Consider the following 27,539-nt stretch of genomic DNA (forward strand, 5'->3'; position numbering starts at 1 on the left):
TAAGGGTTGCATGTGCCATGAAAAACAAGACACCAAACTGGTTTTCAGAGAATCAGGTGCTTTTATGTCCAAGTTACAAATGTAATTTTCAAATGAACGCAAATAAACCCACACCCTGGATGTTGGTGTGATACGGCAAATTGGCTACTTTTGAGCTTTCTCAAATGTTCTGCCAGACAGAAGCAGGGTGTGTGGTTTTAATTAGAGCCTGGAGAGAACCTTGCAGGACATGCCAAACACTTATTAAGAGCTGAAGAACTATAATAATAATTCAAATTGACCTCTACATAGGTGGCATGAATTCCCTGAGTGACCTTCAAATACTGTTGTAGCTAGGTCATGGGAAGTTAACTGCAGATACACTTATCCATGATTTTGGAAAGTTTTTTTCCTTAAAAAAATAAGTCATAAGGGAAAAATATTTTAGTGAATATACTACTTGTATATTATAAAATAACAAAACATATTCAGTGATATATACAGCTAGTGACTGTCTCCATTCAGAAATAATTACTGGCTTTGTGTCTTGTAACCCTTAACATTTATCTCTAAAAGTATTATAGAGAAGGCACTGTATTTTTCACTTCTATTCACTTCATTTTTACTTTGCTCCTAGTGTTAATTGTTCATACTTGATGCCAAGAACAGGACTCTTATTATTTGAACACCAAAAATATAAAACCCAAGCTCAATATAACATAGAATAACCAACAAAGACAAGTTAGCCTTGGGTGGTCTAAATGAACTAAGTGACATTTGCTTTATGTCAGACAAAAGAGGCATTGCAAGGGGGTGGTGTGGAAGTTTTCCGAGCTGTAAATTTAGTCTCTGGGGACTCTCCTGGGGAATGGGGAGGCCTAGGCTCCATGGTAACATAGAGCCTTTCTCTCACATGAGTCTCTGCTTCTGAACCTTCTTTCCTCATGCCCACCACCTGGAAGATGGATAACTGAAACGCTCTTCCCACTTTCCAGATTGTTCAGTTGTTGGTTCTTTCTTTATTTACAGTCATAGTTCTATGACATCCCTGATAACAGCCTTAAATTTGTGTTTCAAGTTACTGAAAATTATTTTGAATGGGATAATTAATGTCAGAGTTCTTTGAAAAGTTAAAGAATGTAAACAGAGGTAAACACACATAAAAATTTGCTTTGAGGAGTTTATGATTCTTGAATTGCTTCTGGAAGAATAAAGACATATGTGGCAGGTTTTTAATAAATGCTCATTATTTATTAAATAAGGAATAAGCAATGTGAAACATGATGGACAAGGTCTGGAGTCAGAAAGATCTGTGTGTGACTGTATGTGACTTCTAGGTCATCTGTTATAAGGTTCATGGCTTTCTGTGCTTTAGTGATCTTATGTGTAAAACAAGCTTAATTAGATTTTCCCCAAAGAATTGTCATTCTCAAAATAATGCTTATTATGTAATATGTACTCCGTAAAGGATAGTTGTTATTATTGAATTGCAATCGGGTGATGGGAGCACTCTCAGAGGTGACTCTAATCTGCCTTTTAGCCTACCATTGTTGTGGGGGAGTGTTTATTTTAGGTGAACATTAAATTCTTATTTCTACTAACATATACATGAGATTGGCAAGTATGAGCAAAAGAGAATGCTGGGAAGTGAATATAAGACAATAAAAAGGCGCATTAAAAAGGGGGAAAGGTAAGAAGGTAAAATGATGACAAGATGGTAAAACATGCCATCAACAGGAGTCTCAGATCCAAGGACACTATTTTTTTTTAATTCAGAGTTTTCCTTTTTAGTTTATTGATGTCCAAGTTATTGTCTAGTCTTGAGATGGTCTTCTCATATATGTAGTATTTTCAAGTCCATCCATCCATCCATCATCCATCATTCCTTCATTAAGCTATGTAGTCATAGCTAGGAGTTGTACTTTTTTGTGGGAGAGATAGATTTTTCCCTCTTTTTTTTTTGCTGAAAATTTGGTTAATAGCTTCTTTTGTTAAATTTAAAAAGCTTTTGAGTTAAAAATAATCAGAATATCTGGGAAATTGAAAACAACAACAGATGAACTATTACAAATCTGTAAGCCAGTTAGTCAAATATGTGGAGTGAAAAACATGCTTGGAATGATTTCAACTCAAATAATTGCCTCAGAATAATTTCTTGAGTGTTTCCAGGCTACAGCAAATTTAAGAAGAAACAAATGGTGGGGATTTTTTTCCTCCCTTTTTGCCAATTTTTTCTCTTTAATTCCGCTCTTATGTTGTCACAGAAGAGCGGCTTGTCTGTCTCCCTGCACTGTGATGTTAGATGTGGCTGGCTAGGTCAGAGCAGGAAGGCAGAGATATTTAGCAGGCAATATTTTCCATGTAGCATGTATCAGTGTGTTGATGAGACATTCATTTCATTAAGGGATAACTGGTTTGCACAGGGAAACAAGAGCATTAGGTAGGGGTTAAATTTGGATAGAAATAATAATGAGCTAAGCTTTGATAAACCATAACCAGCAACATTTGCACTCATCTCATACACTAGTAAAATAATGCTCAAAATTCTCCAAGCCAGGCTTCTACAGTATGTGAACTATGAACTTCCAGATGTTCAAGCTGGATTTAGAAAAGGCAGAGGAACCAGAGATCAAATTGCCAATATTTGCTGGATCATTGAAAAAGCAAGAGTTCCAGAAAAACATCTACTTCTGCTTTATTAACTATGTCAAAGCCTTTGACCACGTGGACCACAACAAATTGCGGAAAACTCTGAAAGAGATGGAAATACCAGACCACCTGACATGCCTCTTGAGAAATCTGTATGCAGGTCAGGAAGCATCAGTTAGAACTGGACATGAAACAATAGACTGATTCTAAATCGGGAAAGAATCACGTCAAGGCTATGTATTGTCACTCATATGCAGAGTACATCATGAGAAACGCTGGGCTGGATGAAGAACAGGCTGGAATCAAGATTGCTGGGAGAAATATCAATAACCTCAGATATGCAGATGACACCACCCTTATGGGAGAAAGTGAAGAAGAACTAAAGAGCTTCTTGATGAAAGTGAAAGAGGAGAGTGAAAAAGTTGGCTTAAAGCTCAACATTCAGAAAACTAAGATCATGGCATCGGTCCCATCACTTCATGATAAATAGATGGGGAAACAATGTAAACAGTGTCAGACTTTATTTTTTGGGGCTCCCAAATCACTGCAGATGGTGACTGCAGCCATGAAATTAAAAGATGCTTACTCCTTGGAAGGAAAGTTATGACCAACCTAGACAGCATATTCAAAAGCAGAGACATTACTTTGCCAACAAACATCCATCTAGTCAAAGTTATGGTTTCTCCAGTAGTCATGTGTGGATGTGAGAGTTGGACCATAAAGAAAGCTCAGCACCGAAGAATTGATGCTTTTGAATTGTGGTGTTGGAGAAGAGTCTCAAGAGTCCCTTGGATTGCAAGGAGATCCAACCGGTCCATCCTAAAGGGAATCAGTCCTGAATATTCATTGGAAGGACTGATGCTGAAGCTGAAACTCCAGTACTTTGGCCACTCCAATACTTTGAGTCAGATGTGAAGAACTGACTCTTTGGAAAAGACCCTGATGCTGGGAAAGGTTGAAGGCAGGAGGAGAAGGGGACGGCAGAGGATGAGATGGTTGGATGGCATCACTGACTCAATGGACGTGAGTTTGAGTAAACTTTGGGAGTTGGTGATGGACAAGGAGGCCTGGTGAGCTGCAGTCCATGGGGTCCCAAAAAGTCAGACATGTCAGAGTGACTGAACTGAACTGAACTGAACCAGCAACAAAGCCATTTAACTTATATTACTGCATTAATGCTTGGGTTCCTTTTGAAACTGAATCTCACCTGCCATCTTTTGAGTTAAATGAGTAGATTATTGCTTTATATACTGTTGAGCAGAATGCATTTTCTACTCTTCTGTCTCCACTTGTGGAAGAATTTTTCTTATGGAAAAAAGACTTCTTGTGGAAGTCCTGTGGGATGCCTATAGCTACTGTAACAGCCCGCTTTCCAGGTTTTCTCATGATATGCAAATCCCAGAGAAATCCAATGCTTCACATGCACCTTCCTATCAGCACTATACATGGAAGGCAGTTTCTATCTATCTGGAGACAAATGAAAGTGCATTAAGGAAAGGCAGACGGTCAGAAGGGTACTTTGGAATATCAAAACAAAAATTCTTACTCGGGAACATTTAATCACAAGTAGATAATCTTTCTCAAAGGGAATGCAATGTGTTTGTATCATTTTCCTTGACAGTTAACCTTTTGCATTTTATGCTTATGACATTTCTGTCAGGCACTCTGTGTGCTCCAGTTGAAGTCAGGAGTCTTTGGACACAGTTCAGAAAATAGCTAGTGTCTGGTAGGGAGCTTGGTGCAAGGCAGTTTGGCAGAGGGAGTCCTGGAGAACCTCAGGGTAGCCGGATAGCAAAGAAGAACCTGGCAAGTGAATGACATAGTTCCTGTGGACTCTTTTTGGTGCTTGTGGTGTCTTTTGGCTGTAGGTATTTTATGGAGGAAAGCAGCAGAAGTGACAAAACAGGATTTCTAAGCCACCAACAATCTGTGCACATGGATGTTTGGATTGAGAAGTCAGTGCTGGACTTGCACCTGTGCCTACAGTCAGGAAGTAAATGGTTCAGTGGTCACCCTAAGGGCTGATTGGGGAGGCAAATTGAAACCCTAATTTGAACAAAGTGATTCAGAAGATGTTCAATATAGTTTTTCTCCTGGGAACATTTCCTCCTGAGGTATTAATCAGGGCACCAGGCAGAGTGCTCATGAATATTGTTCCAGAGCTGAAGTGTGACTCAGAAACAAAAACCATGGAAACCCACTTAGTTTCTGAAATGTTGCCTCTCTCTGAAAAGAAAAGCGAGAGGATAAATGTGCAGACATACTTTACTTAAAGGTTATGTGTGAGTCAGGGAACCTATGAGTGTTTTTAATATGATAAAATCATATAAATCTCTATAAAATGATGCATATACGAGTGAAGTCATAGCATGGATTGGAAATTAATTCTGTGCATGCGTGCTAAATTGCTTCAGTCATGTCCAACTCTTTGCAACCTTATGGACTGTAGCCTGCTTGTCCATGGGATTCTCCAGGCAGTAATACTGGAGTAGGTTGCTGTGCCCTTCTCCAAGGGATCTTCCTGACCCAGGGATCGAACCCATGCCTCATTAGGTTTCCTGCATTGACAGGCGGGCTCTTTACTACTGCTAACATCACCTGAGAAGACCAAAAATACTATAGAGAATAGCTTTTACAGGATTTAACTTTTGGAAAATTTCGCTGTGGATCCTGAACACTGTTTGTTTTTATGATTAGGACTGTTAATTTGATTTTATATTCTGGCTCTTAAATTTTTAGCTGTATGACATGGAGCAAGCTAACCTCTATAAATCTCACCTGTTAAATGTTATCTATCTCATAAGATGATTGTGAGAATCCATGAAATAATATAAATGAAGTGCATAGTACAGTGCCTAGTCTACAACAAATGTTCTGTAAAAATTATCTGATATTAACATTTTAGTCTTCAAACCGTAAAGAAAACCAATTAATTATTTTCCAAATGGAAAGAATCGTAGTTGGGGGATAACCTTAGACTACTCAAAGAAAAAGATTCTTTGTCTTAGCATAAAGAAAGGTGTGGGTTGCCATTTCCTTCTCCAGGGGATCTTCCTGACCCAGGGATTGAACCCAAGTCTCCTGCATTGCACTGAGCCACCAGCCAAGTGCAAAGAAATAAGTCTTGGCCATAAGATGAAAATCTCCAACGCTCCAGGCACTGTCCTTATTTAAATTATTTTTTTTCCTAGTGAGAAATAGTATCTAATGTTTTTTGCACACCTACCATGAATCAGGCACTCTTGAAGTTGCTTCATTCACCTCAGCCCTGTGAAGTGGCTTATGATGGTCTGCTATTACAGAAGAGGAAACTGAGGCCTGAAGGGATGAAAGAACGTGGCCAGGCTTGTGAACTATGGTTGGCAGAACAGGGATTTGAATGTCAAAGACCATGCTTTTTCAGCTGATCTCATGAAACCATGGATGTAAAACAAATGCACACTTCATGGGTAGTTTGGCTTTGCTACAGTCTCTGAGGTAATAGCAACATTTCTATTTTGATGTTCCTATTAAAATCTTATCCTGTAGCCGAGAGACCTGGCAGATGGCAAATGTTACCCTTAAGCAGGCACCTAAGTTAGTGATAAATCACATCCAGGGATGGAGATACCTCCTCTGCTTAAGGAAAGAAGACGGCTCTGCCTAGTTCAGCCTCATCAGTTGGTTGCCATTCAGAGCTTACAGTAAAATGTGCTGTATTTAGCAGTAATAAAAGCTCCTTAAGTACTGTGGGTGGTTGTTTCTGAAAAAGAATGAATTTTAAAGCATGCACCTGATTATTTAGCAGCTTTGGAAATATCTGTGAAGAAATTGTTCAGTTACCAGGTAAAGCTGCTTTGGAACGTGATTTCTATAATGCTGGGCAGTAGCGGAGGCTGCTTAATACTGTCAAAGCACAGATAGGTATTTTTTGTCTCTGTATGTTGCCTTAGAATGTTCTGTTCCCTGAAGATTTTAAATAAGATAGACATGCCATTATGGGTCACAACGATGTAAATTCATTACTAGATCTTTGCAAATACATCTTTTTAAGCCTATTCCTTAAACAATGCAGTCTGCTGTTAGGTGTTTTACTGCTTTCTGAGCATTTATTCCTACAGCTCCCTATTAATTTTACAGCTGGAGAGCATTGAACCCGACTTGTATTGAGACCCAAATCTATCCTCTACTGGCTCTGTGATCTTAAAGAAGTCCCTTATCCTCTCTGAGCCTATTTCCTAATCTAGTAAATGGAGGTGTTGATGCTTTCATTCTAGGATTGCTGTGGATATTAAATGACTTAATGGAAGTCCAACTGCTTTATAAATTATACAAGGCTATTTAAGAGCCAACAATTACTGCTATTATTATTTATACTTGAGGATTAAAATCATTTGGTGTTAATAAAGGAGCTGCTGCTGTTACTGCTGCTATGTTGCTTCAGTCGTGTCCGACTCTGTGCTACCCCATAGACGGCAGCCCACCAGGTTGCCCCATCCCTGGGATTCTCCAGGCAAGAACACTGGAGTGGGCTGCCATTTCCCTCTCCAATGCATGAAAGTGGAAAGTGAAAGTGAAGTCGTTCAGTCGTGTCTGACTTTTAGTGACCCCACGGACTGCAGTCCACCAGGCTCCTCTGTCCATGGGATTTTCCAGGCAAGAGTACTGAAGTGGGTTACCATTGTCTTCTCCAATAAAGGAGCACTGATGGGTTAATGACATTCTAAAGATCTAAAATAAAGCCTCAATGAGATGCCAGAAATTGGATAATAAACAGACATTTAATTGGTAATTCAACAAAAACATTAACTGGGTGCAGAAGAAGGTCCCGAGTGTTGTAAAGGCTTTGTAGAGAAAGGAGAACCAAGGGACATTACATGCTTCAAAAACTTCCAATAAGATCACGCCTTTTCAGTTCACAGAGGTTGCTGTGTGCCATTATCTTATAGGCAGCATTGGATGGTTTCTTATTTTGCCACTTCCTAACAGTGTGAGTTCTTTAGTCTCTCTTTCAAAAGTGAAGATTATAATACCTGCCTTACAGGGTTATGAGAATTAAATGGGATGATATATGCAAAGGGCCTGGTGCATAACATGACTCAGCAAATACATTTTCCTTCTCATGCCTCTCAGTTCTCTCCCTCTTCCTTCTTTTTCTTATTCTTTTCTTCCTTTCTCCCTCTTCTCCCTTCTCTCCACTTCCTTCCTTCCTTTTTTGGTCACATAGGAACTGTAACTAGGCAAGTCACTACCAAAACTACTAGAAGCTTATGTGCTTCTCAGAGCATTCAGGCAAGGCCTGAAAGCAATCAGGAGAGTCCTAGTAAATTCTCTGGGATTACTCAGAAAGCAGCCAAACTTGTTAATGGAGTTTGAGTATACGTAGCCACTTCAATTTCATCAGATGCAGAGAAAGTTGGAGGTGTTCAGTATGTGGAAAGACTTCAAAGAAGGGGCTCTGAGGGAAAGCAAGGACGTATCTGTACAGGATGAGGGTTTACGGGGATTAAATTCAGGGTTCCTTCAGAGATAAGAATTGTGTATGGAGGAATGAGGAAAGCAATCATCAGTGAAACCAGACTTTGTTAGGAAGCTTTTGCTAAGAGATGCTTTATGAATAATCAAGTTTTCCAAACTGTAGAATTCATTTATTGAATTATTTTTTGAAGTATATCCTATCTGCCATTCAGAAGCAGATGTATATTTGAACAAACAGCTAAGAGGTTTATAAATATAAACATTTCAGTGACAAGATATAACTTTAAAAGAATTTTTAATTTAAAAAACATCTGAATAAGAATGAACCGTAAATGATTTTAGCTATTAAACTCACAAGTGTATGAAATTAAGCTAGTAAAATAAAAATCAGTTGAGAAAAGAAAGTCCTTTTCCAAGTTGTCAGTTTTAGGCCTAATGCAATCTGATTGCACAGTGTGGTGCGTTTGGACAAAAAGTGGTTATAGCACAAATACTGGATATTTTTATTTTCTAGATCTTTCCTATGGTCCTCACTAAAGATAACAAATTTGTAGTGTGTAAAGTTTTGAAAGTTACTTATGTTTTAAAGATGTCTAGGCTTTAAATTATTGTCATTATTATACCACCAAAAAAATTCCATCTTTTTTCTATGTGTGGGTTAAAAAATGATTTTTGACATTTCTTACATCTCTTTCCTTTATCTTATTTATATTTTGTAATAATATTAATAATCCCATCTTTTATTTGAGCTCTCCAGTTTTTTTTCATGTCCAACACCTCATTTGAAACCATGCCAATTAAAAACTTTATTCGCTATATCGGAAGTTGCTGACACTTTACTATTGATAATTGTAAATTATGGGCAGGGAAAGACATTGAGAAGTGAAGTCAAGCCCCATGACCAACCAGGGAAGTAGAAGAGAGAAAACGGTAGTGAAGCAGTCTTGTAGTCTCTTCTCTTCCCAAGTAGCATGGTTGTGACTGGGGAGGGCCTGGGAAGAGGTGATAAGGCGGAGCGTGTGTGCACACGCCTTTATAACCATCACCTATCCTGAGGTGAGAGAGAAAGAAGGTTGAGGCTGTGAAGAATTGTTTTTTGATCTTTTGCTGAGTTCAAGTAGCTGCTAATAGTTTAGCACATGCATTTTTCATCTGTTCAATAATTCTGAAAGATAGATGTCATTAATACCATTTTGTAGATGACAAAATGGGCTGAGAGCTATGAGTAAGTCACCCATATGTATTTAAAAAATAAGTTTCGTGGTGCTATGTGTTTGGGACATTTACAGCAAAATATATGTTGTTGCTTTGTGGTGTGTTTTCATAGTCTATATCAGAATTTCAATTGGAAGATCTGATTATGCACCTACAAAAGAGAAGGGCTTTTATACATTCAATCTGGGACAAAGTCAAGTTAAAGGTAGTTGTGGAGAATCTCAGAGAGGGCCATACCTGAGGATACTTTGTTCTAGAACCTGGATCTGGTGCTGGTCTTGTTGATTTTGCTTCTTCATCTCTTCCTGCTCTTTTCCACTGCTGATTCCATCTAGAAGCCATTTCTCCCTCAAAGCCTTTTTCTGATATCAGGAAACATAAAGAAATGTTCTTATATCAATCAAACATTCCAAAATCTCCAAAAGCAAATTCCAAATGTTTTCAAACTTATTATTTTTAATAGTGGAAATGTTAAAGAGAACTTTTTTCTCTCACTGCCTTGCCTGAATAAATCTGATAGTTTCCTACTTCGCACCCTTCTTGATCCTCTTATAAAGCCAGTGTTTATGTATCTAAGTCCTATGCATATTCTAAGGTCTAGCTCAGGTCCTATTTCTTTATGGAGATCTCTTTCCTACCCCTGCATCCCTCCCTCTCTGACAGACCCACTTCACCCTCAGAGAACTCTTTCTTCAGAATCACATGCTGCTGCTGCTGCTAAGTTGCTTCAGTCGTGTCCGACTCTGTGCGACCCCATAGACGGCAGCCCACCAGGCTCCCCCGTCCCTGGGATTCTCCAGGCAAGAACAGTGGAGTGGGTTGCCATTTCCTTCTCCAATGCAGGAAAGTGAAAAGTGAAAGTGAAGTTGCTCAGTCGTGTCCAACTCTTAGCAACTCCATGGACTGCAGCCTGCCAGGCTCCTCCGTCCACAGGATTTTCCAGGCAATAGTACTGGAGTGGAGTGCCATTGCCTTCTCCAATATTTACATCTACTCTATGTTTACTGTGTGTTTAACATTATATAGGAAACTTATCATGGTAGTGCCTTAATATTATTTGTTGGGTTGATGGATGCATATCTGATGTCAAAGTAACAAGTTCCTTGAAGCCATTTGCTATGTATCCCAGTGACAACACACAGTGACTGTTCAAAAAAACAAAAAACAAAAATCTAAAACTTTTGTGGAATTAATTTAATTGGTGGGCAAAACAAGAGATGGCTTTGTATCTTAAAAGGACTTCCCTGGTGGCTCAAATGGTAAAGTATCTGCCTGCAATGCAGGAGAACTGGGTTCAATCCCTGGGTTGGGAAGATCCCCTGGAGAAGGAAATGGCAACCCACTCCAGTACTCTTGCCTGGAAAATTCCATGGATTGAGGAGCCTGGTAGGCTACAGTCCATGGGGTGGCAAAGAGTCGGACATGACTGAGTGATTTCAGTTTCCTTTCCTTTATTGTATCTTAAACTAATTCAGTGATAGTCTCTGTGGTTGAGATTTATTGTTTTACCTACCCAGCATCCTTTTTTTTTTTTTTCTGAGAACCTCTTTAGGTTCTAGATATCCCTTCAGTTCAGCTCCCTACTTGTCCCAATAATATAATCCACAAAATTCATCAATATGTTTAAATATTGGTGAGTTGAACTCCTGTCAACTTGAACAAAACAAAAAAGATTTATGTTTCATCAGATGGAAAAAAGTCTCCTTGAATTTACATGAAAGAATTACATTCCTGGACTTGAGCTTCAGAAGACAAAGCAAATGAAGAGGACCTATACATTTCAGAGAAGTTTTAGCTAGCTTCTTGTCCATGTCTCAAGCAAAACCTGTTAAATATTATTTTCAAAGAGTTTCAGTTTCTCTTTTTCTCCCTGAAGAAAAGTGTTATCACTATATATGTAATCCACTTTAAAATTATTTGTTCAATGATTGTTCCCTGGGAACGTACTGTGTCTAAAATGGTGAGGAGAGAAAAATGAGAATTTTCCTTATTATTTTGAGACTTCTTTCTCTAACACCACGATTAGAATGAAAGCAAGTAAGAATAATTTTTTTTAATACTAGAATTAATACAACTGGATTACAAATATCTCTGAATTTAAAAGAAAGTTAAACAAGTCGATTGGGTTATATAGTTACCAAAGGACATTAAAAAATTATACTGATTGCAAATACAGATTATTTGGAATTACAATTTATAGAGTAGATGAAATGTGGTCTGTTCTAGTTGAAACAGTGAGAGGGCCTGGAAGCCTATAGAGGTTCTAATAGCCGATAGAGCCTATTATTAAATCAATAATAACCTCAGCCCAGATCAACATATTTGTGTTGGCTTTTTCAAAGTTTCAAGCAACTGCATGTGGACAGCACACCCTGTAAGAGCAGTTTGTATTATTGCAATTTGTAGCCAGATTCTTCCTCCCAATGTTATCTTTTCCCTTAATTATAGTTGTTTAGTTGTTTATAAAAATATGTTCCCACAGACACAGTAAGTATTATTAATAAAGGTCAAGATTTATCTCCTGATAATATGTCAAGAAAATCTGAGTATATAAGCACTTAAGAATTTACCTTGATTTTAGTTTATTTTTATTTGATGAAGTATGATGATAGCTAATGCACAGTAAAGAAGATAGATGACAATCATCAAAGTAAATTACAGTTCCTACAAACCACCTATAAGGATAGTTTCAGTCAATTACCTCCACATCACTATAAGAAATACTCAGATGGGATGGTCTCATGATGCCAAGTTACAGAGGGTGGTGAATGGTTCCTGTGACAGAATTAGGTTATCTTGGGCTTCATTCATGGTTCTCAGTCTGGTTAGGACTAAAAGTAATTTTAATTTTACCCTTAAAAACTTCACTCATAATTCAGGAATTATTTAACTCTGGCAGATAATTTTTTGCATCTAAATATAAAATATGTAATTTGGATGGGCAATCAACATGATATGGTACAAATTGTAATCACAACAGTTTTTTTTCTTTTATGTCACAATTTAGACTTACACTTCAGTCTGTGAGGCTGATGAATAGAACAGAATCTATTTCACAGCAATGACATTCAGGATCAAAATCTATAGTAACTAAATGAAAATATAAGTGACATGCGTGTAGTAAATCTTTTGGCAATTTTTTCCCAGCACTTCTATATTCTACACAGCAGTTACAGAGACTTTAGGAATAAATTAGTTTTTTATACCACGATTTAAATAGACTTCCAGATAAGAAAAGTTTTCTAGGTTGAGTATGCTTAGGTTAGTGTGTTTCTAGGTGGCATGAGATTGTGATCGTGATACTAAGCAAGATGATACATAGTGAACAAGCCTCAGGAGTGTTTGAATGTGAGAATGCTGATAATGGCCCTGGAAACTCCTTTCCAAGAAAGTCATTGGTATGAATGTCAAGTTCCGGACCTATAGGATATTAGAGTGAATTCCCACAACTCTTTTGAAGTGTGTGTGTGCTGTTGATACAGAAGGAGCACTTTGAAAATATTTACATCTGTCTTTTTTAAAATGGGTTGCTGAGGTCTAATGAAATAATTTGCAACCAGGAAAGTGCTGAGGATGGTCACTGGAATGGAGACAAGTAGATGAAGAAGAAAATGAAAGACTCTTAATTGCGGAAGCAAACAGAGCTTTTTTGACTTGGTGAACATATTTTAGAATCAATTTTTAAAATACTTCTGCACATTTTTGAATCCTGTTGTGGAATTATGCCTAGTTGCTGTTTGGAATAGCCAACCATTTTCTGCAGAACTTGGAAGAATATGATTACTGGAACAGCCACCCTCTCTATGTTCCCTTTGCAGTTGACGCCTCAAATATAGCGCTCATCACAGTATAAATTATAAATGTCATTATCAGTTCAGGTGTCTGTTACCATTTTAAGGGTGCAGATCAAACATATTTTATATTCTTAATGCTCAGCTTAGTGCTTTGCATGTAATAAGTGATTGTTTAATAAATGCTTATTGACCAAAAGACTTTTTATTTATCTGTTAAGACTCAGGTTAAATCCCATACCTTTAACAGAACATGTTTTGACCACCCCAGATTAAAAAATTTCTGTTTATACTTATGTTTAAATTTAAAAAAACATCATTTAACTTGTCCTAATTATTTATTTAACCTTGAGTTTCCCACTAAGTTGCAAGCAGAAGGGCTGAAACTCTCAGGGCCACTGCTGTTCTCTAAGGCATGAACATGCAAATTAGGAGACGGTACAGCTCCCCACTCTTCCCTGGCCAGGTCAGTGCACGGCTTGGGAAGGTGGACTGCAGTTTTGTGCAGAGAGAAAGAAACTTTGCCCAGACAGAAGCAGCCCTATGCTAGGGTGCACAGTTCCAAGGAACCGTGCAGGATTTCAGCACCCCCGTCTCTCGGGTATCTTTACACAGTATACAATCTGCACAGCTGTGTACTGCAGTCCAAAGCAAAAAACATGCTTTGATGACTGAATTGTATTAGAGGAGATCTCCTGGGTTCCAGAAGGCAAACCTATAGAGAAGATTATAGATTACTTTTCAGACTGTTTTTTTGGGAGGGGTTAAGTATTGAAATGAAGCATCAGCTCAGAAATGGACCTCTCAGTGTGTTTGAGTTTTCCTGTGTGAAATTTACTTCCTACAATGAACAGAGGAGATATATTAACCTTTTCTCCTAATGTGAACTCTTCTGATGTTTGGCTACCCATTCTGCAAGGATAGAAATTACTCAGAAACAGTAATTAGTTCACTGTAAGATACGAAATACGCGTGTGTGTGTGTTTGAGAAAGAGAGAGAGAGAGAGAGAGAGAGGGAGAGAGAGAGGAAAAAAGATTTTGCAGTTAGAAATTGCCTATCTCAAATATTGGTGTATATATATTTTCGACTTCGTTTGACTTATACCAAGTTAACTTGGTAAAATCTGTTATTTCATTGAGTTTTCTGGGAGTACACATTGAATTTCTTGACTATATCTCTTACTCAGGTAAATTCAATGTGTCATACTGTAAGGATAGCAGGCTGACTATACTTTGAAATTATTCATCAAACATTGGAAATGTTAATTTGTATAGGAGTGAAGAAGCAAACAGAATCCAGAGAAATGAAGCTAACTGGAATCTTAAATTGTATCTCTTCTCTCAAGAGGTGATTACTTGATCCATCAGAAAGATGGATTTAGCAGAATTCAACAAGCTTAGCAAAAGACTGTAGACCCCATGAATATGTGGCACTGTTTCACTGAGGGACTTATGTCCACTGATAGAAGTCCTGCCAGATAAATAGTTTCCTGCTTAGGCCTGTTCACAAGGAGCTCCTGTTTGTCATTGGGTTGCATCCTGTGACTAAGCTACATAATAAAATGTTGAGACTCAATGTGCTTTTATTACAAAATGACCACACCCATGAAAGATGTAAGGTCTGATTTTAAAAATGGAGATTTATTTTTGGTTATGATCTCATGTTTTGTCAAAACGAAATAAACAGTACCTTGAACCACATTCAGACAACACTGAGTCCTCTGCACTGAACTCTTAAATGTGAATGTCCTTGAGCAGGTCAGTTATTCTTTACACCTCCTGGGTAAAGGCTGGCCTTTCATTGATTTCAAAAGGAACTTCCCAGCTGCATCCACTCCCAATGGATAATAAGCAAGACTGTACTTAGGGCCAAAGTGTTAAGACTGAATTCTTCAGGTTACCAAGAAAATGAGGAAATGCAGTAATAAAGGATAAAAGTAATAAAGCCATATTTTCAATTTTCCACGTTTGCCAGGTGTTAGTCTCCTATGCAAATAATACTAGCTTGTTATTCTTCCCCTATGGTTCTTAAGGTGTTAGTATAAGTCTGTTGGGATTTTTTTCCTTCCTTAAAGCATCTTTACTATTGAAATTTGAGTGCAATTAGAATATTTGAATCAGAATCACTGAAATGAAGTTAAAGTCATGGGTTACCTTCAAATGCTGGTGCTTTAATTTTTCTTCCTCTATTTTCAGACGCTTCTGTGAGATTTCTTCCTGTATTTTTCTTTTATCCTGAAATAAAAAATATTCCAGCATGATCAGTTTTTCTAATTTGCTTAAGTATGTTTCCTGGGGATGTTGTCATTATTGAATGGCTGGCCAGTGGTATGCTCTTGGCATTGGTATGAAGCTGCTTTGGAAACCCTTATTTCAAAGCAAAAGAAAGTGAAGTGGGATATGCAAAGCATCTTACTGATGGAAAATGATATAAAGAGCTTTTTCAAAGAGAATTTAAAAATATTTTAATGACTTTCCTTCCCCCTTCATCTTTTCTATCTTCCCCATTGAGTCTAGCAAGATTGAGCTACTGAATGATGCAATGGAAACTGTGAATTTTAAGGTGGGAGTTTTGAAATAAGCATGAGGAAATATTGTGAGGAGAGAGAGTGTTCTTGGCGCAAGACTGAAGAAGCTGCTGGGTAAAAGAGCTGCTTATGTGTGAAAACAGGATAGCCTACAGAGCATTAGAACACTAGGGAGCTAGAAAATGTGACGGTTTCCTCCTGTAAACGTTGCTATGGGAAGAGAGAGAAAAAAAGATCAGATAATGCATGTTAACACTAAGAGGACTTCTAGCAGAGGTCAAAAAAACATGGAGAGATATAGTATCTTTTTATTATTTTATTATTAGTTTATTTAGTATTTATTTTATTTATTAGTTTATCATTTTTAATTTTTATTGGGTATAATTGATGTACAGTGTTGTGTTAGTTTCATGTGTACAGCAAAGTGAATCTGTTATATATGTATATGTATATGCCCACTCTTTTGTTTTTTAGATTCTTTTCCTATGTAGATCATTACAGAGTATTCAACAGAGTTTCTTGTGCTACACAGTAGATCCCTTATTAGTTCTGTTTTATATATAGTTGTGTGTATGTGTCAATCCCAATCCCAAAGGAGAGTTTGTCCCTACTTCCTTATAGCTGGTAACCATAAGATTATTTTCTACATCTGTACCTCTATTTGTGTTTTGTAGATAAGTTCATCTGTAGGGTTATTTTAGACTCTGCATACAAGCGATATCATATTTTTATTTCTCTATCTGTCTTACTTCGCTCAGTATAACAGTGTCTAGGTCCATCCATGTTGCAGCAAATGGCATTATAATGCTCCTTTTACTAGCTGAGTAATATTCCATTGTATGTATGTACCACATCTTCTTTATCCATTTCTCTGCTGATGGACATGTAGGTTGCTTCTATAACCTTGCTATTGTAAATAGTGCTGCAATGAACATTGGGGTGCATGTATCTTTTTAAATTATGATTTTCTCCAGATACATGCCCAGGAGTGACATTGCTGGGTCATATGGTAGCTCTTTTTAGTTTTTTAAGGAACCTCCATACTGTTTTGGTGTATGGTGGCTGTACCAGTTTAGAACATACCCTAACATCATACTGGAGAAGGCAATGGCAACCCACTCCAGTACTCTTGCCTGGAAAATCCCATGGATGGAGGAGCCTGGTAGGCTGCAGTCCATGAGGTCGCGAAGTCGGGCATGACTGAGTGACTTGACTTTCACTTTTCACTTTCATGCATTGGAGAAGGAAATGGCAACCCACTCCAGTGTTCTTGCCTGGAGAATCCCAGGGACGGGGGAGCCTGGTGGGCTGCTGTCTGTGGGGTCACACAGAGTTGGACATGACTGAAGCGACTTAGCAGCAGCAGCAGCAATATCATACACAAAATAAACTCAAAATGGATTAAAGATATAAAGGTAAGACCATAAAAACTATTAGAGGAAAGCATAGGTAGAACTCTGTATAAATCACAGCATGATCTTTTTGATCCCCCCTTAAAGTAATACAAATAAAACCAAACAAATGGGACCTAATTAAACTTAAAAGCTTTTGCACAGCAAAGGAAATAATAAATAAAACAAATAGACAGCCCTTAGAATGGGAGAAACTATTTGCAAACAAAGCAATTAACAAAGAATTAATCTCCAAAATATACAAAACAGCTAATGCAGGATTAAAAAGACACAAACAACCCAACCGAAAAATGGGCAGATCTAAATAGATATTTCTCCAAAGCAGCCACACAGTTGGTTAAAAAGCACATGAAAAGATGCTCAACATCTCTAATTATTAGAGAAATGCAAGTCACAAGTTTAAACTACAATACCTTAAAACCCCAGAGAGCAAAACTGTTGATACACAGAAGTTGTACTTTTTAAAAGATATAGCCTGATACTAAGAAAGCCTGGCTTCAGTTTCTGGCTCTGCCGTTTACTAGCTATGCATCCTGGGACAAAATCCTTAACTTAGTGCCTCATTACCTTTATCTGTAAAATGGAGGTAGGGAGGGTACCTATGGCCTAGACATGAGCCTTAATGGAGTAAATATATGCGAAAGCTCCAAGAACAATGCTTGACACATAGTGTTCCATGAGTATTTGTTTAATAAAATTAAGTAAATAAACACATAACCTATTAATCACACAGAAAGCAACACATTAACTCTGATAATGGTTCCACTGGTTTGAAATGCTTTAGAACTTTCCTGTCTGGAATTGTTTGAGACATTTTACAAGCCATGCAAAAAGGCCCATATTTCCTTATTTTTTGACCAGAGGTGACATTATCCTCCATCTTACTTATAAAAATTGGTGCTAAATCTGCTTTCAAAATGGAAAACTCCCAAAGGTAAACATTTGTTGCCAATAAAGACCTCTAAAGGAATTTGAAACAGGCTGAGAAGGTAATTTAGAAAGAGCTCCAAAAATATTTGGCAGCAATATGGAAACAAGTGCATGGCTTCCTGGTGTAACTCCTTTGAAGATAAAAACTCCTTTTTGGTGTATAAATTCAGGTACATTTATTGAATGTAACAGAATTCATTTGAATGTACATTGCTGTCCAAATATATGTCATGTTTCTCTTTGTGTGTAAGAAGCGTATATGACCTTATCAGTTTTTTTTTTTTTTTAATTTCATGAACAGTTCTTTTGAAGGAAAAAAAAGAGCTTGGCAACAAGCCTGGGTTTTCAGATTCACTTGTTTATTTGGATGAAATCTGGTTGTTTAGGAGTAAAAACTGTGAAGATCTCTTTAAGTCAATTCTTCACTATATCTTGAAACTGTTATTGAGCAAATCTTAGTAATATTTTAAACTTATTGTGCTAAACATTTGGGTAAGTATTTTTCAGGCACTATTTCACTTAATAGTCATAATAACAGAGATATAATAATATTACACTTACTAGTTATGATAACAAAGACATAGTGTAATAATTTTCATTTTATAGAAGAGGAAATGGAAGTTTCCAGAGATTAATTAACCAATCCAAGTTCTCACAGCTGGTGCCTGGTGGCTCAGTGGTAAAGAATCTGCCTGCCAATGCATGAGATGCAGGTTTGATCCCTGGGTGGGGAAGATCCCCTGGAGAAGGAAATGGCAACCTACTGCAGTATTTTTGCTGGGAATCCCTTCCACAGAGGAAACTGGCAATCTACAGTCTGTGCTGTCACAAAGAGCTGGACATGACTTAATGACTAAAAATACCACCGTGGCAGAGCCAGGATTTGAACCCAGGCAATTTAGAGTTCAGCCTCTTAGCTAATTCACTACGTTATTTCCCTGAGTGGGAAATTAGTCAGCTTCCCTGGTAGTCCTGTCTATTGTGAACCACTAAGGTGTGTTGGCAGTGCCAGAACAGCCAGTCCTGGAGGGGCTTCTCATTAGAAAGGCGTACATACACTTTCAGTTCCCTGCGTGCTGGTGTGGAGCTGTCCCCCTCTCTCCACGGACAGCCCTAGAGAAGAGCACACTAGGTATGTGTGACCATGACTACTGAACCCAGCAATGATTGCCCACCCCTGCTGGTAGCCAGTTTGTGCTGGTCGTTTCATCCTGGGTTAGTAACAACGTAATGAAAGCTGTGTGTAGAGACAGGGCATCTGAAGTGTTTTGGCAACAGGATGCTTATAGAAGGTTTGCTAAGGAATCCCAATGTTTTGTCACTCAGAGATAATGTGATGCCTTTCTCATGTCAGTGTAGGTAGTTAAGAAGGTAATTTTCTAATGTTATACGCATGATTCTATTTTAAGATATGAGTACATTTTCTTCGTAAGATATTCATCAACTGCAAATTATTGTCCTTTTGCCAAACTTCATGAAGATCTATAAGCATTACTGAAAACTAATACGGTAACAGTTTAGTTTCATTATGGCAGGGTAAACTATAATACCAGACCACCTGACCTCCCTCTTGAGAAACCTACATGCAGGTCAGGAAGCAACAGTTAGAACTGTACATGGAACAACCGACTGGTTCCAAATAGGATAAGGAGAACATCAGGGCTGTATATTGTCACCCTGCATGTTTAACCTACATGCAGAGTACATCATGAGAAATGCTGGGCTGGATGAAGTGCAAGCTGGAATCAAGACTGCCAGGAGAAACATCAATAACCTCAGATATGCAGATGACATTACCCTTATGGCAGAAAGTGAAGAACTAAAGAGCCTATTGATGAAAGTGAAAGAGGAGAGTGAAAAAGTTGGCTTAAAACTCAACATTCAGAAAACTAAGATCATGGCATGCGGTCCCATCACTTCATGGAAAATAGATGGAAAACAGTGGAAACAGTGGCTGACTTCATTTGGGGGGGCTCCAAAATCACTGCAGATGGTGATTGCAGCCATGAAATTAAAAGATGCATACTCCTTGGAAGGAAATTTATGACCAACCTAGACAGCATATTCAAAAGCAGAGACATTACTTTGTCAACAAAGGTCCATCTAGTCAAGGCTGTGGTTTTTCCAGTGGTCATGGATGGATGTGAGAGTTGGACTATGAAGAAAACTGAGCACTGAAGAATTGATGCTTTTGAACCATGGTGATGGAGAAGACTCATGAGAGTCCCTTGGACTGCAAGGAGATCCAACCAGTCCATCCTAAAGGAGATCAGTACTGGGTGTTCATTGGAAGGACTGAAGTTGAAGCTGAAACTCCAATACTTTGCCCACTTGATGCGAAGAACTGACTCATTTGAAAAACCCTGATGCTGGGAAAGATTGAGGGCAGGAGGAGAAGGGGACGACAGAGGATAAGATGGTTGGATGGCATCACCAACTCAATGGAGATGAGTTTGCATAAACTCTGCGAGTTGGTGATGGACAGGATGGCCTGGCGTGCTGTGGTTCATGGGGTCACAGAGTCTGCCATGACTGAGTGACTGAACTGAACTGAACTGAAACTATAAGTTAAGCTTAAGATGTCATGTAGTTTTATTGTTAGTATACCAAAAGTTATTACAGTCAGCCAATTGCTTCTCAGATTATCATGGAACAAACATTAATAGATGTGAAATGCCATCTGCTTCCAAGAATTTCCCCAGAAACTTAAGCATCTCTATATACACCTATCATAATCCAACACATCAATATTTATTGATGTTAACCAATATGAATAACTTATATTACTGTTTACTTCTCCAGTGTTCAACTAATAAAGACATTTGTTCAATGACCAATTGCCTAGATGTTTGGCTGTCTAAACTGGAATATTTTAGCAGCTGACACCCACAAATTTTAAATCTATAAAGGCCTACATCTTAACTGTTTTGAAAATTTATTTAGCGTGTACAGCTATATAGCTGTTGCAACCGTCTATGATGCATTGATATTATTGCAATCACATACTTGATAAAAGTATCCTGATACATAAGAGTGTGAGTATTTTAGAAGTATTACTGATTAACAATTAGCTAATATTCAAAAATGCTTGAATCTATCAAGATGGCAGGATTGGTCCTGAGTTATTAAATTTTTAATTTATTCAATAGTTAGTGACTTCTGTACAAATCCTTTTGTCAAGGCAATGCAAGAGTTGTTCAATGTTTGAAGATTACTCAGAAGTAAATACTTTCACCAAGGAAGTTACTTGTCCTAAAGAAGGAAAATCATTTGTGCAGGGACCTATAAGAAATAAAGTGATAAATGTCATCACTAAGGCACAAGTGAGGTATGGTGAGAGTCGAGGTGAGACAAGAAGCGATGCTATCTAGATGCACTCTAGATCATGCTATCTAGATCATGATATGGTTAGGAGAGGCTTTGAAGAAGCATCCAAATAAAATAATACTTTGGGTAGTTGCCAGGGCACTGCAGGGCAGGGAGAAAAGGCATTCAAGCTCATTGTGAGCAAAGGCCTGATGTAGAAAATTGGGACTTTATTTGAAATAAAAAGTCTGGAATCTAAATTGCTGAACAGAGAGTAGTGGGAAATAAAATAAGAAAATGACATGAAGATAAATCCTCAATAGAAAATACTGAAAGGCAGGGCATGAAGTTTAGAGTTAATTTACATGTTGAGATAGAGAGTAATGAAAGATTTTCAGAGGGAGAGGAATAATAGAGTTTAAACTACATTTTAAGAAGTTTAAAATAGCCTGATTGTGTAGATATTGAAGGAGGACAACTTGAAGGGGATAATCATTTACAACTCATACATAAAATCAAGAGGGCTGGAACAAGAGGTAACAGGAGGTGTGGATGTCAGAGATACCAAGGAGTTAAAATTAGCAGGACTTGGCAACTGATAATGCATGGATGCAGGAGAGGAAGAGGTCAAATGGGAGTACAAGTCTTTGATGCCCAGGTGACTGAGAGGAGAATAGAATCATTCACTGAAATAGGTACTTCTGGAAAAGAGAGTTTGGGAGGAAAGATGGTGCTTCACAGCAAGTCTGAGGTGTCTTTGGGAAAACTAGGTGGAGTAATATGGCTGGTAGTTGAAATGTTAGATGAAGAGAGATCAGAAGTGAGAAACAGAGATAAATATGCCAGAGTTTTGGAAGGGATAGCTGAGACTAGGAGACTATCTCAAAGCATGACAAGAGATATATTTATGAAAAGTAAGGGACAGCTAAAGACAGAACCTTACGAAGCATCTACATTTAGGGGTGTTGGAGGAATGGAATCCATATGGAAGTTTATTTGGGGTCCAGTGAGATATTATTGATAATAGAACTTGGCGAATTGGGCCAATTCAGTTAGGCAAATGGTTTCAGACACATTCTGGTAGCAGTATCTTATAACTTCATGACTATCTTTGCTGATATTTTCATTGTTTAAGGTCTCAAAGAACAATAATAGAAGCTAATTGTTTGGATTTAAATGCTATCAACAATGCAGAACTTACTGGTGAAGTGCAGATAATAGTAACCTTGAAGGAAAGAGATGCCCTAACCCAATATTCACAGAAAAGAATACTGGGCATAGTTACAGGTTTACTACACTTCAGTGAAAGTAGATTTTTAAAAATCTTGAAAAAAATTCTTGAAAAATTGTTGTAAAAATTTGTTGAAAATGAGTCAAACATTTCAGGAGGAGCCATAGACCATGAAGCCTAGGCAATTTACAAATGGAAATATTGATACACAATTAAAAATGATCTCAAGTAGAAAGAAAACTAAACAAAACCAAATACTTTTTTTACTGGGAGCTTCCCCAAAGTTCATGAAACCAAGAATACAGATGAACAGGTGGTTACCCATTTGTAACAGTGTAAATAAGATTCAGATGCAGAGGGATGAGAAGATGTGAAGCATGTGGGAAACACTAAGGGTACAGAAAGCATGTGTGTAAAAATAAATTATATAAAAAGTTATGTTGAGAGCAAAAAGACTACTGCTGAGATACACAGTGTAATATTAGCAAGACAGAGATAAACTAGAACTACTTCACTCCTATTTTACTACATTTTTTTTTTTGACTAAGGAGAATAATCTTGATCCTGAAAATTATAGAATAAATATGCTTAAAGGAAACTCAAAGCCCAAGAGGAAATAAACCACTGAAGACACAGCTGCCCAGACTCTGATGGGTTTCAATTCAGGGAGCAGAAACATTTATAGACACAACAGGAAAATGTCAAATAGTCTTGGAATCTAGGTGAAGTGAAGAGACATCAGAAGGCTGAAGGTGGCACATGACCTATTTTTTTCCCCAAACATATTTATTTTTAATTGAAGGAAAATTGTATCACAATATTATGTTGGCCTATGCCATGCATCAACATGAGTTAGTCATAGGCATACATGACTCAGTTTTTTGAACAGAGACAAAGGTGAATTGAGTTAGTGAGTGAGTGAAGTCGCTCAGTCGTGTCTGACTCTTTGTGACCACATGGACTGTAGCCTACCAAGATCCTCTGTCCATGGGATTTTCCAGGCAATAGTACTGGAGTGGATTGCCATTTCCTTCTCGAAAAGGTGAATTAGGAATATTTAAAGACTGTTAAATGTATTGATTAATCCTTTTTCAAAGTTGTAGAATGAATTATTAAACAGTCTTGTATTTAGACAAGGAACATCTAAGAGATAATATTTGATTATTAAAAAAACATTTAAAAGTATTTCTTTTGCTTAAATTTTTAAGATCTGCAGATGATGATGATTAGCTGTTTATTGAGTTTTAAGCCAACTTTTTCACTCTCCTCTTTCACTTTCTTCAAGAGGCTCTTTAGTTCTTCTTCACTTTCTGCCATAAGGGTGGTGTCATCTGCATATCTGAGGTTATTGATATTTCTCTCAGCAATCTTGATTCCAGCTTGTGCTTCCTCCAGCTCAGCATTTCTCAGGATGTACTGTGCATATAAGTTAAATAAGCAAGGTGACAGAAAGTGAAGAAGAACTAAAGAGCTTCTTGATGAAAGTGAAAGAGGAGAGTGAAAAGTTGTCTTAAATCTCAACATTCAGAAAGCTAAGATCATGACATCCGGTCCCATCACTTCATGCCAATACATGCGGAAACAGTGGAAACAGTGGCTGACTTTATTTTGCTGCTGCTAAGTCACTTCAGTTGTGTCCGACTCTGTGCAACCCCATAGACGGCAGCCCACCAGGCTCCCCCGTCCCTGGGATTCTCCAGGCAAGAACACTGGAGTGGGTTGCCATTTCCTTCTCCAATGCATGGAAGTGAAAAGTGAAAGTGAAGTCGCTCAGTCGTATCCTACTCTTAATGACCCCATGGACTACAGCCTACCAGGCTCCTCTGTCCACAGGATTTTCCAGGCAAGAGTACTGGAGTGGGGTACCACTGACTTTATTAGACAGCATATTCAAAACCAGAGGCATTACTTTGTCAACAAAGGTCCATCTAGTCAAGGCTATGATTTTTCCAGCATAATTTTCCCTAAATTTCCAGGAAGTAGGGACCATGTTTATTTCTGTTATGCAGGTAAAGCAACTGAGGACCATGAGAATTCAGTATATCTTGGTTTCAGCATGACTTTGGACAACATATCTTATTTTTTTCTTTGCTAAAATTGTGTAAATGTGAACAGAGAGAAATACTTATTTGAAAGTGATTGTCCTAACATTTTTTTTAAACTACAGAGATAGAAAAATAAAACCAAGCCCAATAAGCAAGTAAACATAAACATATTAAGCTAATTCACTGAGCCAGAGGTTTCAAGTGAGGGTGCACTGGATAACTTGTTGCTAAAAACTGCTCCAGATGACTTTAACGAACAACCAGGTTTGGGAAGAAATGAAATAAAAGATGACCAAGGCAAGATTTCAAACATCTTGTCTGTTAGGAACGAGGAACCCAAATTAATGATTAATTTTATTATTAATAAAGGTGAACTATGAAACTTATAGGATGTTAATTGCATGTTTGAATGTTTGAAAAATCTAGACAACTTTAAAGAAAAATATAAAAATCTCCCATAATCCCACTACTTTAGAAATAACTACTATCTACGTTTTGGTATATCTTATTCTAATATTTTTTCAATAACTGTGTTTATAAAAACACATGCACAAACCACACAAGGAGGCCCCTATGCAGTTTTTTTTTTTTTACCTTTTGCACCTAATACTGTGTCATGAACATTCCTCATGTAATTGAATTTTATTAATAAAATAGCTCAGCTTTATTCAGAAGAGCATAACTTGCTTAATCAGTTTCCCTTTTCCCGCCCATTAGGTTGTTTTTAATCGTTTGCTGTTATAAGTAGCTGTATGATGAAATTCCTTGTTTATAAAATTTCGACCACTTTTGTCTAGTTATTTCCTCAGAATAGGTCCCTAGAACGTAGTTACCTAGTCAAAGGGTATGGATGTTTCCAGATTGGTAAAAAGCTTCAGTGAAAAGTTATTTTAAGTTACATTTCTGCAAAGCGGTTGTAAATTACCTCACTCTTATTAAGTAGGAATATTATATGTGAAAGATCCTTAAGCAGGATAAATAGATAAAAATTAGTCTAATTTTGATCTCTTAATGAGATTTATAAGACTACTGTGGTCAAATATTATATTGTGTATAATTTTCTTGGCTATTTGTACTAATTATGTAAAAACTTTTTGTGATGACTACCTGGCAATGATGGTTTAGTTGCTAAGTCATGTCTGACCCTTTTGCAACCCCAGGGACTATAGCCCACCAGGTTCCTCTGTGGGATATCCCAGGAAAGAATACTGGAGTGGGTTGCCAGTTCCTTCTTCAGGGGATCATCTTGACCCAGGGATTGAACCCACATTTCTCACATTGCAGGCTGATTCTTCCCACCAGGGAAGCCGTGGTGTCCACCTATTTTTTGGTAAAGTGAAAAAGTCCCTCAGTCGTGTCGGACTCTTTGCAATCCCATGGATAGTCCATGGCATTCTTCAGGCCAGAGTACTGGAGTGGATAGCCATTCCCTTTGCCAGGAGATCTTCCCAACCCAGGGATCGAACCTAGGTGCCCCCCACTGCAGGCGGATTCTTTGCCAACTAAGCCACCAGGGAAGCCCAAGAATACTTCTCCAGTGGATCTTCCTGACCCAGGAATCAAACTGGAGTCTCCCGCATTGGAAGCGGATTCTTTACCAGCTGAGCTACTAGAGAAGTCCATTTTTTTGGTAAAGCTTATTAATTTTTTAATTAACAATTTGAAAGAGTTCTTTGGGAGAAGGAAAAGGCAACCCAACCCAATATTCTTGCCTGGAGAATCCTATGGACTGAGGAGCTTAGCAGGCTACACTCTATGGCATCACAAAGAGTCTGAAGTGACTGAACACACACACACACACTCACACACGGGTTCTTTGAATTAAGAATAGCAGCCTTTTGTTTGCCATCTCTTGCCTCTCCTGCATTGGCAGGCAGATTCTTTACCACTGGCACCACCTGGGAAGCCCTCTTTGTTTGCCATACTTAGTTGTAAATAATGTCACCTAGCTTCCTTTAATTAAAAAAAAAAATTTATGTTGTTTCTAGAAGTACTGAAAGTTATTTTTCCTATGTGCTGTGCTGTGCTGTGCTAAGTCATTTCAGTCCTGTCCAGCTCCTTGAGACCCTATGCACCATAGCCTGCCAGGCTCCTCTGTCCGTGGGGATTCTCCAGGCAAGAATACTGGAGTGTGTTGCCATGCCCCACTCCTTGGGATCTTCCTGAGCCAGGGATGAACCCTTGTCCCTATGTCTCCTTCATTGGCAGGTGGGTGCTTTATCACTAGTGCCACCTGGGAAGCTCCTCCTTTTTTTTCTTCTAGTTTTCTAAAGAGTTTTTTAAACACTCTTAAATCCGGCTGAATTGATTTTGACTTATGGTAAATGCTGAGGGTCTAATTATTTCCCCCCCAAATTTTAACTAAATTTGAAACTTAATCAAATAATTCTTTCTTATTGGTTTACCTTTTTATTTGCTAATTTTATCATTTACATTTAAAAATTGTACACTAGGGTCTGGCTCCAGTTTATCTGTGTGTGTGTTTAGTTACAGATTTTGGTACTAATACTATGTACCACCAATGAGATAAATTAACATTTTATTGGACAAGTTTTGCTTCATTGCTTTTCTCTAAAATGTCTTGATTAGTAGCAGTACTTTATTTTTCCCATTGAGTTTTGCAATCATTTTGTTAAATTCTGATAGAAACTAAATGGAAAATTCAGCTGGTTCCTTACGCTTCATCACTTTCTATCAAACCAAAATTACCAACCAACAAACTAGCCAACCAAGCAAACAGCCAAAGAAGCAAATAAAAACTCACATACACTGGTAGAATTTTAAAAGTTACTCCTAATAATAACTATCATGATCCAGAGATAATCAGAGATTGATACTGTTATATATGGTTTACATCTGCATGATATGTTATACCTCATATAAAGCTGGGATTGTTTGTTACACATTTCGTAATCTTATTTCTCTTAATATATCATGAAATGATGATATACCATGTCATTAGTCTTCTAAATTATTTTTGATGGATACTTATTATT

General features: G+C 37.8%; 1 protein-coding gene across 1 annotated transcript in view; it reads right to left on the minus strand.

Annotated features, from left to right (window-relative positions):
- Positions 1-27,539, minus strand: part of PALMD (palmdelphin) — a 58,259-nt gene that overhangs the window by 17,823 nt on the left and 12,897 nt on the right. Inside the window, exons 2-3 of the mRNA XM_068965795.1 lie at positions 15,246-15,326; positions 9,538-9,662 (exon numbers count right to left, since the gene is read on the minus strand). Of these exons, the coding sequence (XP_068821896.1) occupies positions 9,538-9,662; positions 15,246-15,326 (206 nt within the window). The remainder of the gene's footprint in view (positions 1-9,537; positions 9,663-15,245; positions 15,327-27,539) is intronic.

The sequence above is a fragment of the Capricornis sumatraensis genome, chromosome 2, assembly GCF_032405125.1.
Source record: "Capricornis sumatraensis isolate serow.1 chromosome 2, serow.2, whole genome shotgun sequence".
In the NCBI taxonomy this organism is placed as follows: domain Eukaryota; kingdom Metazoa; phylum Chordata; class Mammalia; order Artiodactyla; family Bovidae; genus Capricornis; species Capricornis sumatraensis.